At 32.2% G+C, this 13,374-nt stretch overlaps 2 protein-coding genes across 2 annotated transcripts in view; one reads left to right on the top strand and one right to left on the bottom strand.

Annotated features, from left to right (window-relative positions):
* Positions 1–147: 147 nt before the first annotated feature.
* On the top strand, positions 148–11,735 carry LOC108690575 (maternal protein tudor). The gene is given in 13 exon segments (XM_018197947.1): positions 148–261; positions 395–544; positions 845–1,540; positions 2,367–3,401; positions 3,481–3,885; positions 4,440–4,996; positions 5,080–5,141; positions 5,248–6,165; positions 6,254–6,710; positions 6,826–7,010; positions 7,672–7,833; positions 8,029–8,183; positions 8,285–11,735. Coding segments are annotated over 11 exon segments (8,010 nt in total). The 5' UTR covers positions 148–261; positions 395–544; positions 845–917.
* A 1,467-nt stretch (positions 11,736–13,202) lies between these two features.
* The window catches only part of LOC108690476, a 721-nt gene continuing 549 nt past the window's right edge, over positions 13,203–13,374 (bottom strand). Inside the window, exon 2 of the mRNA XM_018197780.1 lies at positions 13,203–13,221. Coding sequence (XP_018053269.1) covers positions 13,203–13,221 — 19 coding nt within the window. The remainder of the gene's footprint in view (positions 13,222–13,374) is intronic.

The raw sequence follows: 13,374 nt of genomic DNA, 5'->3' as shown, positions 1-13,374 counted from the left end.
ATATATATATATATATATATTTATATGACAATTATATATTCGATATTGATTGTCGAACCGTTTGAATTTAGCGCCCTCTTGACACTTACGATGACATAAGAAAAATCCATTCGTAGATTGTCCACATTAAAACAAAGGATAAGCGCCAAAAGTGGTTAGTTTTTCAAAGAACGCGTTTTCATAGCTTGGAATAACGGATTTACATTATTGATGACGAGATAGATTGAAAAAGAGCGATGCGAGACCTGCATTGAATTTCAGGTAACTGTACAACATTCGAGCGCTTCATGTCCCGTTCGTTTGCGAATTTTTTTTTCTCCTGTTAAAAGTTACGTGTCCGCATTGTCGATTGGAGTGTGCGTTGTAAACACCAACGTTTTTCGTTCGCTAAAAGGGTCGACAGTAAGGACACGATTGTTTCGATAATTGTTGCCCGATTCTCGAGTCTCGGTAGCGAAAGCGGGTAGAAGAGGGAAAGAAGCAGAGACTGAATGAAGTGGAACGTGCTCACGAATTTCATTTGGAAGACATGAAAACATGATAGGTAACGTTGAAATGTACGAGATAGAAACGACGAATCAACGAACGGCGAAATCGCGTCGAGTTGTCAATGATTCGAGATTTTGTCAGTCCGAATCGAAACGAGAATATTTGATTGCCACATTATTTTTTGCATGGTCTTTTAGCCATATAGATTTATACAGATTGCACCTAATCAGCGCATAATCAGCATGAGATGTAATTCAATACTCGCGGTATCAAAACATTCGTCCCTCTATATTGCGAACGAAGGAGAGATAGTATTATTTCTTGTGAACTAACTATGCCTATATCGATATTGCAGGAGTCTCCAAATAGAAGCAAGAAGTACAATCCAGAAGACTGACACGGATAAGAAGTCATTTGACCTAAAAAAAATGTTGCCAGAGCGAGTCAACATGAGCCAGCAATCGACTTCTGAACTCGTTGTTTATATCACTCATGTGGAACCTGACGACATATACCTGAAGATATGGGCTCAGATGGACAAACAGGCAGCCACTGCCATCGAGCAGTATATATTTCCTCTGATAGAACAGTTTAATCAAGGATATGGCTGCCCATCTAAAACTAATAGGTTGATGGTTGGATCATTATGCTGTGCTAGATTTCGGACCGAAGGTTACTATCGAGCAAAAATAGTTAGTGTACGGCCTGATGGCATGATTGTTGTACAGTTTATTGACTATGGCAACATGGAGGCTTTATCATTGAACGATATTCATCTCTTGGATAATATACGTGGAGCAGAACCTCTACAAGCTTATCCAGCGATGGCAACTGAATTTACATTGCTTAATGTATTGCCTGTAAATGGCGTTTGGGATAATAGAACGATTGAGTCAATTAAAAAGAGTCTATGTTACAATGAATACAGAGCATTGGTTCAGATGATGAATAATCATTGCCTGATAAAACTGTGGTACAACAATGAAGATTTCAGCGAGTTGTTGGTCAAGGAACGTATGGCTTTACCAGCCACTTTGCAAGATATGTTTAGGTATAACTTTATAATTAATTTTTTTAGGTTTAATGAGATATATTTTTAATCTTCTGCCAGCAACTTCAAAGGCACAGATATTTTGATTATGAATTCATAAATTTAATCAAATAAAGAAAAAGTTTCTATTTTCAGTTAAACTAGATCTGAAAGATTTTCATCAACGTTCAAGCATTAAAAAAGGTCGTGATCAAAATTGAAACTTGATATTCATCAATCTATCACGTGACTTATTTTGATGCCAAAAATAAGTGTCGAGCGTCGGCATGGAAAAACATCTTGCTTCAAAATATTTATATGTAAATATTTGCAAATACATTTTTCAATTTAATTAAAAAATATATTTGCTTTATATATGAGAACATCAAATACTAAGATCTGCTTTGATTGAAAATAGAAATTTCTGATTTATTCTTATTAGCTTAAATTATATTTTTAATAAATTTGAATCTACAAAAAAAAGTAAATATACAATCTGATTTCTATGATAGCAAAAAACTTCCACAAGTATGCAAAATTTTTTTTAGATTTCTATACAATCTGGTAAAATTAATATAAAAATCTGCACTAAAATTCAAAGACTATTATTTAGTCGGTTCTTATTTTAAGATAGTTTCAAGTAATGTCTTAAGGCTAAAAGGCTGTGACTCTAATTGTCTTATGATTTCTTAAGATGGATTTAAATATAAGAACCAAGTATAACTAACATTAAAACTCTAAAACTCAGATTGCTGATGAAAAATGCAAAATTTCATATGGCCTACAGAAAATAAAAGACTACTTTCTTTTTGTATTGTTAAATAATTTATCATTCTTTATTATTTAGACCAAAACATACACCGCAATCACGAATGCTTCAACAAATACCATATCAACAACAAAATAAGGGCAATGTGAATAACTTTGCAACTATGCCAATGATGCAAAATCCAAATCATAATGCCAATGTACAAGGAATGTACCACAAGACTTTTTCTCCTAATGTAAATCAACCTAAACATATTGCTCAACCGATACTGCAGCATCCGCCGCCACCACCCATTCAAGAAGCGCTCGTGTTTAAATCGCGAGTATTAGAGGTGGGTTCACGTCATGATGTGTTCATATCGCACGTAGAAGACGGCCCGCAAAAATTTTCTATACAAGTTGAAAGTGCGAGAGATGTACTGACTTGTCTTATGACTGAAATAAACAATCATCCGAAAAAACCATTGCAAGAACCACCATTACCAGGATCAGTTTGCTTGGGACGCTACAAGGATCCTGGAGGAGAGAGAGTACTATGTCGGGCGGTTGTAATGTCTGTTATGGAACATAAATGTAAACTCTATTACGTCGATTTTGGTCATACAGAAATTTTACCGTATACAGATATTTTTCAATTGCCACCTGAATATATTAATCCCAAGGTGCTCTCTATTCGATTTACCTTAAGCGGCTTAAAAGAATTAATTATCACACAAGAGATGAAAGAGTATTTTAAGGAACTAGTGTACAGAAGATTACTTATTCTACATGTCCGTCCACCAGAAGGACCACCGTTGATTCAATATGGCGACTTGTACGACAATGGTGTTAATGTAAAGGATCTATTGAAAAAAGCATTCCCAGAACCAGCTGCAATGGTGCCGATAACATATTCGTATCCACAATTAAGACGATTAACAAAAGATTTCCAGGAAGTTGTGTACGTTTCTTATGTAGAATCGTGTAAAAAATTCTTTGTGCAACTTGACAGTGGAGTAAAATCTCTCGAGTCAATAATGGCTGGCTTGACGCAATATGCTAAAACTGCATCTACTTTAAATATAGCACAACTGAAAGCAGGACAACCCTGTGCAGCTCTATATGATTCACAATGGTATGTTTTGAAATGGCATAATGTTCTCTACTGTTTTCTGAGTTGATAATGACTTCCTAATGTACTTTTTTTGTTCTAGGTACCGTGCACAAATCCTTAGCATTGTTGGAGACAAAGTCAAAGTAGTATATGTTGATTATGGAAACGAAGAGATAGTATCTGTAATATCTCTTCGTGTAATTCATGATGACTTAGTAACAAAATTACCTGCACAAGCTATACAGTGTGCATTAAATGGTTATGAGGTGCTTTCATTAGATCAGGAAGTCTCCAATCATTTCGAAAGATTAACACTTGAGAAACGTTTTTATATGAAAGTAGTTGCTGCACAACCCAATGGCCTATTAGTTGACTTATTCGAATTTGATACAATGAGAAGTGTTCATCCTCAATTATTAAACAATTTATTCTGCGATAAGACCGAAAATTCTACAAGTTCGCGAAATGAAGAAGTTCAGCATTCTGTAAAGAATGAATTTCAAAGGTAATAAATCCTTAATTTGAAACGATATTGATATTAAAATTAAATATATTCAATGAACATTGATATTAAAATTAAAACAAACATTTCTCGTCACGAATTGCGTTACAACGATAATTTTCATGAATAATAATATATTTATTATTATTCACAAACTTCATAAAATTATTGAATAAGTTATATGCAATAACATTTGTTACATGCAAGTCTCATATGAAAATCTAGAAAAATGCGTAACAACGTATATTTTATTATGATATAAAATTATGTTTAAGTTATAAAATACTTATATTTCATTATATTAAAAAATATTGACATTTTATGGTACAATCTCTTTTATATAATTTTTATATTATATTAAATTTTGTTTTAATTTTTAATGTCTTGTCAATTCTTTTTAGAAATAAATATTTAATATAATTGATAATTTTTTAACTGTCGTAGTTTTGTGAGATAGTTTTTTAACTGGTTTTTTTTTGTTTTTTTTTTTTGTTTTGTTTTATTTTATTAGCATGTTTGAATAAAATTATTTTAATACAACTGCATTTCTTTTATAGTGAAGATAAAGATAAATATAATAAAAGAAGTAACATGGATTCTTGGAATCGTAACCAAAACGCTAAGCCTTTCCAAGACAATAAATCAAGTAATTGGAGAGATGAATCGTCTCAAGAAAAACAATATGATAATCGACGTGAGAAAAGCGGCACTTATTCCTATCGTGACAATTCACAAAACGATCGATTTATTAGAGATAAACCAACGAACAATAGATTTGATAGAGAGAAATCGTATAACAAATACGATGAGGGTGATGGAAATTCATTTAACAGAGATTCATTTAATAGAGGAACCTCTCGCGATAATGTAATAAATAGATTCTCTGGCAATGAAAGGAGATACAATCGTTACAATTCTGATAAAAATAGCGATAAAGATTCAGATACTTCCAAAGATAATGATAGACGAGGGAAAGGTGGTTTTAAACGTAATGATTTTAATGATAACCGAGGGGGGAATCGCAATGGTGGGGCATCGGACAGATGGCAAACTTCAAATTGGAATGACAAAAAGCCATCTTATAAGGCTAATTACAGAAACGATAAATTTAATGGTATTTAATTTTTATAAATATGTATTTGATGTTTAATGTATAATATAAAAAGGTGATTTTACGATATATTTTATTAAATATAGGTGATAACAGCAATAATAGATTCAGAAAAGAAGATAATACATGTGACGTTACGTACAATCAGGTAGAAATAAAATTAATTATAATTAAATTATAAAATATTACGAAATATATGTTTGATAGCTTTCAATATTTATAAAATATCATATGCGCATTTATATTATTTACAGACAACTGAGTGTGAATCATGGAAAAGAAATAATCCAAATAATGGGTTACAGGACAATATTACTGCTAGCAAAAAATCTCAACTCATGAAAATTGATATTACTCTTGGTTCCATGAAGAATTGCGAACTTGTGTTTCTTAATAGTTCGTTGGATTTTTTTGTTCAGTTAAGTCCTGAATGCTTAGAATTAAATTCTGTTATGGAACGTATAGCTGCAATTTATGAGAATGGTGGAGATACAATGCAAGCTTCCGAAATACAAAGTGGTACATATTGTATTGCTCAATACTCAGAGGATCTTAAATGGTACAGAGCGGTAATCAAATCTGTAGAAGAGAGCAGCGCGACCGTGGAATTTGTTGATTATGGAAATACCGAATTAGTCAACTTTATGAATATTAAAGTCATTTTAGAAGAATTTCTACAGCTACCAATGCAAGCAGTACATTGTAAATTGCTCGGATTGACAAATGCGGGCAATAAGGAAGAACAACATGCGATTTTCTTGGAGAAGACTGACGGGAAATCTTTACAGGCGGAATTTGTTTTTGAAGAAAACGAAATGTATAAAGTACTGTTACGTGAAGTTGTTGATGATGGATCGAATATTAAGTATATAAATGAAGAGTTTTGCACAATCGCAGATTTAACAAAAGCAAAACAAACTGCAACAAATAAAAAAGCATTTAACACTGTGACAGAAAACAGAATGATTACAAAGTATGCTCCTTCTGACTCAAAATGGCAAACAACTTTATATGAGCCTGAATCTAAACATAATATAATCGTGACATGGTTTATTAATCCTAATAAGTTATATTGTCAACTATTATCTAAAGAAACAGAATTTAAAACAATGATGAGCGAAATTCAAAAAATTTATATTAATAACAGTAAACCTGTAACACATAAATTGGAGGTAATTTCTGTTTTTATATATTTAGTCTACTTCACAGTTTTATTATTTTTATTCTAAGAACAGATTCATATATATTTGTGAGAAGCAGTACTGTAATCGAATAAATAAAAATAAAATTACTTGCTTTTTTTAGATTGGTTCAGCAGTTATAGCTATATTTTCTGAAGATAGAGCTTTCTATCGAGCAGAAGTTGTGAATATAGATACTCTAATGGATACATACGTAATTCGGTATATAGATTTTGGAAATTGCGCAAGCGTAAATCGACGTAATATTTATCCTGTTGAGAAGAAATTCATGCAGCTGCCTAAATTAGCAGTGCTTTGTTCCTTAAAAGATATTGGACCTAATAATAATTCGAATTGGTTCGGAGTGAATAATAACGCGCTCGATGCATGCTTTAATGCTGATAAATATGAATGCACATTCCATAGTTTTAATGACGATCTATATGTAATTTCATTAAATCGTAATGGACAAGATGTGGGTAGTATGTTAATACAACAAAATCTTGCTGTCTCTACAAAAATTGAAACAGTCAGTGGTAAGAATTATTTTTAAATTCTTTTATATTTCAATGCACATTATAAGAGGTATTTTATAATAAATGTTACATTATATAAAAGATTATCAATATATTTTTTGTATTTTAATTGCAGAAACATCTGACATAAAAGAAAAAGAATTCAATGTAGAAAGAGTGGACATAAGTCTCTTGGGTGGTCAAACTCTCAAAATGAGAATTTCTAATGTAGAAAGCACAACACAATTTTATGTTCAGCTTCCATCTGCCATAAAATGTGAAAACATTGTCGATCAATATATGGCTGATAAAGATACAAAGGTATTAGTACAAGTATATTTCAACTGTGAATCATATTTTGTCACACATATCGTTCATAAAATATAGAAAACTAAAAAAGTATCTTTCCATTTTTTAACAAACACTAACAGTTTAAAACAAGCTATGGTATTTGTTGATTATTTGTCATTATTTAGTAACGAGCAAAATATATTTAACAAATTTTTTCAATTTCCTAAACGATTTAACAAATTTGAAATTATTTCTTGAATTTTATGATTCTTAAATGTAATTATTATGGTGATGGAAAAGAAAATATTTCATGTATCTAAAAATTTAATATTTTGTTACATACATAACATAAAAATTGACTAACATTATGAATCTGATTAATCATGTAACAATTTATGACAGCTCGACATTTATGAATGAATCGAATTGTACCTTTCTAAGATTTTAATAATATTTAATTCCAGTCCCATGAAATAAAATGTCTTGAATATCATTGCACGATGTATGGTATTAACAGCTACATAATTAAAAATCAACCATAACATAATATCCTTAAAAATTTTTTATCATAATATTCAAATTTCCTAAAATAACAATAATTTAACATCGAAATAACTTATATCTTCTCAACCTAATGATCGATCGCATGAACTTAAGCGAATTTTATAAAGAGAAGAAACGATAATATCAGGTGATGCCGCGATTATCAACCCGCGAATTATGTCTTGGCGCGGGTTGTTTAGTCAATACAAATGGAACATGGAAGCGAGCTGTAGTGATTAACTGTACACGGTCCATCGGGTTTGATGTAAAACTCATTGATACCGGGATGTACGATGAAATTTTGGATAATGTGAGTTTTCATAGATATTTATAAAAACTACAAGTTATATTGATTCCATCGAGCAAGTTAATACCATACATCATGTCGCAGTATAAAATTATGACATATTGAACCTGGTAGAAATTGTAAACTACGAATAAATAAATTTATAATTTTAATATTCATTAGTTTCTATTATTAATATGATAATGTTCAACGATCCAGGCTTTGGCTTTACCTGGAGAGCTCGCAGCCATGCAAAACCAAGCATTAGAATGTTCTCTACAAAATGTAACAGCGTCGCCCAAAGCAGATAAACAATTGAAAGAACTTGAAGGCACAGAAGTATTAATTTATGTGGAAGAAGTCAATAATAGCAGGTTTGTAAATTTTGCTAATTATAAATATAGAAACAAGTTTTTTATATTTCTATAAATATAAAAACAAAGTTAATGGATATTAACACCTTTTATTTATATAGACTTATCGTAAAATTGTACGATCTATTCGGTAATGGAATAATTAATATCGAAGAGAAGATATCACCCGTATGTGTAATGCCCATTCTAAGTTCAACTCACAATGTCTTTGTATCATATGCGGATCATCATACTAACATCTGGTTGCAACGATATTTAGATATGGATCTTGAAACTAAACTAGCGAGAAATCTTCAACAATATTATGTTAATTCTGGACAAAATCTTAAACCAGAAATTCATTTATTATGCGCGACGAAATATTCAGACGATGGCCAATGGTACAGAGGGAAAATCATTAGTCTTACCGAAACGACGGCCTATGTAAATTATATTGACTACGGCAATTCGGAGGAAGTTGCCCTAGACTCACTCATGGTTTTGGAACCGCAATTTTATGAACCCCACCAATTAGGCATAAATGTATCATTGTCCGTATCTCTTACTGGCACTGAGGCTGAACAGAAAGATATATTGCAAACTCATTTGATGAGTAAAGATTTTGTAGCTACATTTTATAACGTGCACAAAAAGTGGATCGTCGATTTAACTGAAAATGGAGAAAAACTCAGTGATAAATTCCGTTCGTTGAATTTAGTAGAAATAGAACAAACATTTGAATCAACACCTCAACCAGCATCTCAGATACATGAAACAACACCTGGCAGATTCGACGTATGTATATCTCATGTGGATTCTCCAAGTCAGTTCTGGTTACAATACATGGATAAGATTACAGCTCTTAATGAAAAACAACAACAACTTCAGCTAGAAGTTTCCAATTTTTTGACGATAGATGGTATACTGGAAGAAGGCACTTTGTGCGTTGCCGTTTATACGATTGATGATCTCTGGTACCGCGCGGAGGTATTGGACGCAGATGAAGATATCACAACTGTCCGATTTATAGACTATGGCAATACTGATGTCATAGATAACAAGGCGAGCAACATTCGACAGATGCCGGACGACTGGAAGAACTTAGAAATATTCGCATTTAAATGCAGACTTGATGTTATTCCTGTAGATACAGAGGATTGGAGCGAATTGACTTGCGAAAGATTCCAGAACATAGTAACATCAGTGGAAAGTCTTCAAGCTCTGATAGTAGCAGATACTATACCTAAGCGCATAGAATTGTTCATAGACAACAAGAGTGTCAGCGAGATGTTAGTCGAAGAGAAACATGCCATTATAATTAATACCGAGCAAGAACTCGTAAATGAGATAGTCGATCTTGAATTGGATCCGCACTCAGCCTTCGTGTGTCACATTAATTCACCGAGTGAGTTTTGGGTTCAGGAAGAAAAATCAGTTGCCGATTTAGAAGTGATGGCGGATAGATTCATGGTCGCCGATATGTTCCCGAAGATTGAAGAAAGGAAAGAAGGTTTGCTGTGTGTCGCCAAATATCCTGAGGACGAACAGTGGTACAGAGCGCGCATTGTCTCTCATGATAATGGCACGCAAGTCATATACATCGATTACGGAAATTCCGCAATATCCACCGAAATTCGTACGATTCCAGAAGACTTAGCGAATATACCGCCTTTGTCGCGAAAGTGCTGCTTGGAATTGCCGTCGCAAGTCGCGGAATGGTCCGAGCAGGCACGTGAAAAATTCGTCAAACTGGCCGCAGACGGCGCGACAATTTTCCTCCTAGATGTTCTGAAAGATCAAGAAACATCGTTGGTGAAACTAACCTTAGACGGCCAAAATGTCGCTGACATTCTTGGTAATATGTGCGAGCAGAATTTGCCAGTTATAGAAGAAAGATTGCCACCGCTCGGTGAAGAGAATTCGCCGAATGTGATGGTCAGTCACATTAATTGTCCAAACGAGTTCTGGATTCAAGCCGAAAGCAGTATAAGCGAACTGGAGGTAATGTCGGATCGTTTACGAGATGCAGAGAGTTTTCTTACGTTGAACAACCTCGATGTGGGCATGATCTGTGCAGCTCGATATCCCGAGGACGGTTATTGGTACAGAGCAAAGATAGTTGGGCATTGTGAAGAGGGTACGGAGGTTTTGTATATGGATTATGGCAACTCTGCGGTTACGGAGGAATTGCGAGTGCTACCGGAGGATATCGTGAATATTCCCATCTTATCGAAACTATGCGCGCTGGAAAAACCAAATAACATTGTTGAATGGAGTGAAAAAGCTTGCGACAAATTTAAGGAACTCGCCGCTGAAGGAGCCACGATGTTCCAGTTTGAAAGTCTCGACGGAGACGATCCCATGCATGTTCGATTATGCCTAAACGGAACAAATGTTATTGATCTTTTATCTGAATGCGAAAATATTCCAGAGGTTGTAGAAATAGTCGAAACAGATGATGAAAATATTGCTGAAAATAATACTGAAAATAATACTATCGATATGGAAATACAAGAAACAATGTCACATGAGTATCAATTAATAAATTATAAAGAAACAGTATTAAATCAAACGGATGATGTGGAATGTATAAATCAAATGAAAAAGCTTGAACTTGAAGTAGCATGTAATGGATTGACTAACTCTAATATAAATGAGAAATGCGAAGACCAGCAAATTGCAAGCTTTAGCGAAATTAAAGAGAACATAGATGACAGTTCTGAAATTACAGTAGTTGAATGTACTTCCTCAATGTTGAAAGATATTATCAGCGCAGTCGTAATGGAGAAGGGTTTAGATGTCACGGTTAGAAATGAAACGATTTCTAATGCAATTACTTCTATCGAACCATATTTAACAACATCCTCGTCCAATATAAAAGAACTTAGCATTGACGAAATAATTGAAAATATGATAAGAAATGCCACTGACGATCTAGAATCACAAAAAATTGATGATGCAAATTTATTAATTGCAAGAAGAGACATTGAGAATTTGGAATCGAATAAAATTTTATCTGTAACGACTGAAGAACAGCCTCAGGACACGCAACTTCATACTAGTCAAGTTCAGAATGTGGAACAAGAAATATGCATTAAGATGGAATCTGATGCAAACGAGTCTTCAAAATACGAAATTTTAGAAATGATATCATGCTTGCCAAAAGAACAAATAAATCTCGAACAGATTCAAAGGCAAAATCCAACAAAGAACGGAACTATTCCTGAAAGTATAAACAATGGTTTGGAAAATCATTCTGAGAACACAGATACGAGTAATGCAGATTCTTCCTCGGGATTATCTTGTCCAGCGGAATCGCCCATAATTAAGACTGAGCCAATTGTGCAACATAGTCATTCAGAAAAACAGTCAGAGGATATACTTTGTATTTCTGAAGGCGAATCATCTAAGCTAAATGAAAGCAAAACAGAAGCAAAATGTTCTTTGACACCGAAAACATCACATTCGCAGAAAATTGTAGCCGCTGTCGTGAATCCCTATGTACAATCAGTCCTCGACACAAACGAAACTGACGAGGTACTCAGTATCTTAGAGGACAACATTCCTAAATAGATGGTATAATTTTATAACATAGCGGATACGTATTGCAAATTTATATGTGCATACGCATTATGTACGTATAAACTTACAGTATAAGAATTTGTATAACGTAGATTTTGCAAAAGATCATTTTTATTTGCTGTGTTTTTTTACGTTTACATAAAATAAGTATGTAATGCATATTTAGCAAAAAAAGCTGTACATAACGTATGGCAAAAATTTAATTTTTTCTTCCTTTTATAAGCGACACAAATATCCCGCTTTTCTTACTAAATTTATTACATGTTGCTACTACGATACACGTTACACCAAATATGCAACCAAAGATTAATTTACTTAATCGATAGCTGAATTATGTTTTTATGTCTGATGCTAATTAACTCGTTATAATATCGAATGATTATTGCTCTATCTTGAATAATTAATGTTCATGATTTTTTTTAAATTATTGTCTAATATGTTAAAACAATATCCTTCTAGTTTTTTGCTTTCAATTTGAGATAACTAAATTTTTCTTTATTCAAACAACATTATTACAATTATATATTATTCGTACAATTTTTTTCAATATAATCAGCATAATCAATATAGTAAGCAAAGTATTACTTTGACGTACATATTTGGCAATTATATATAATCAAATATTTAGAGCAATTTTCTTAATCAATCAATTTTCTTGATCAATGCCATTTCTTAAGAAGTGAAATATTAATTTTTTTTCCATGAAATGCACGATTCTTTAAAAAAATAACATCTACAAATTATTTTCGCAACATTATAATTACGCAATATATATTGAGTCGTCCGGAAAGTTCGTGTCGCATAATAAATGAAATTAAAAATTTAAATCTTCTGCGTTTCCATTTTTCTTCAAAATCAGCATGAACTTTCCGGACAACTCAATAAAACAACATATAAAATAGTATTTAAACGTGATGTTTGTATGCAACTTGAAGTTTCTTTGAGCATTGTAATAAAATTATAAAGTGATTACATAATTATAAGAAAAAGAAAAGCTGTTTTTTGTGTCGTTATTATGTTGTGTACATTTCCTATATATTGAAACTATGTATACATAAATATTAAATCAAATGTGAATTGTAACTTCATTTTGCATCCTATGCCATGTATTGTAATTCCTTTATTTCTGCCTACAGTTCTTTATTAATATGTATAACATTATGATTATAGTGGATGACAAACAAAGCTGTAATCTGTATAAATTGTAATTGTATTCTACTAAAATATATTTTTCTAATAAACATTTCAAGATATATTCTGCCGCGTAATAATTTTATAATTATCCGCATTTATATAATTTGTAATTTACAAATACATGAAATTTCATCATTCATTTATATTTTTATCTTTGTAAAATATTTTGTTACAGCGCTGTAGTATATAGTGGATTTTTCTTCGAAGACATACAAATTATTTCTTGAATTGTTCTGGTAACTTCAGATCTTCAAATTCCTTTTTTTACGTCTGCATGCTCTGGCTTTATTAATTTAAAGAACTCTTATTAATGATTTTCAATTATGTATAAATACAAAATACTTCAATTACATATAATTAGTATCATTAAGTATATTTAATTAAATGATATCAATAATAATTATATGTAATATATATAAAAAATATTAATTATATA

Source organism: Atta colombica, unplaced genomic scaffold (genome assembly GCF_001594045.1).
Source record: "Atta colombica isolate Treedump-2 unplaced genomic scaffold, Acol1.0 scaffold33, whole genome shotgun sequence".
Lineage (NCBI taxonomy): Eukaryota > Metazoa > Arthropoda > Insecta > Hymenoptera > Formicidae > Atta > Atta colombica.
Note: the sequence above shows the minus strand (reverse complement) of the source record. Positions and strands in the feature narration are given on the sequence as shown.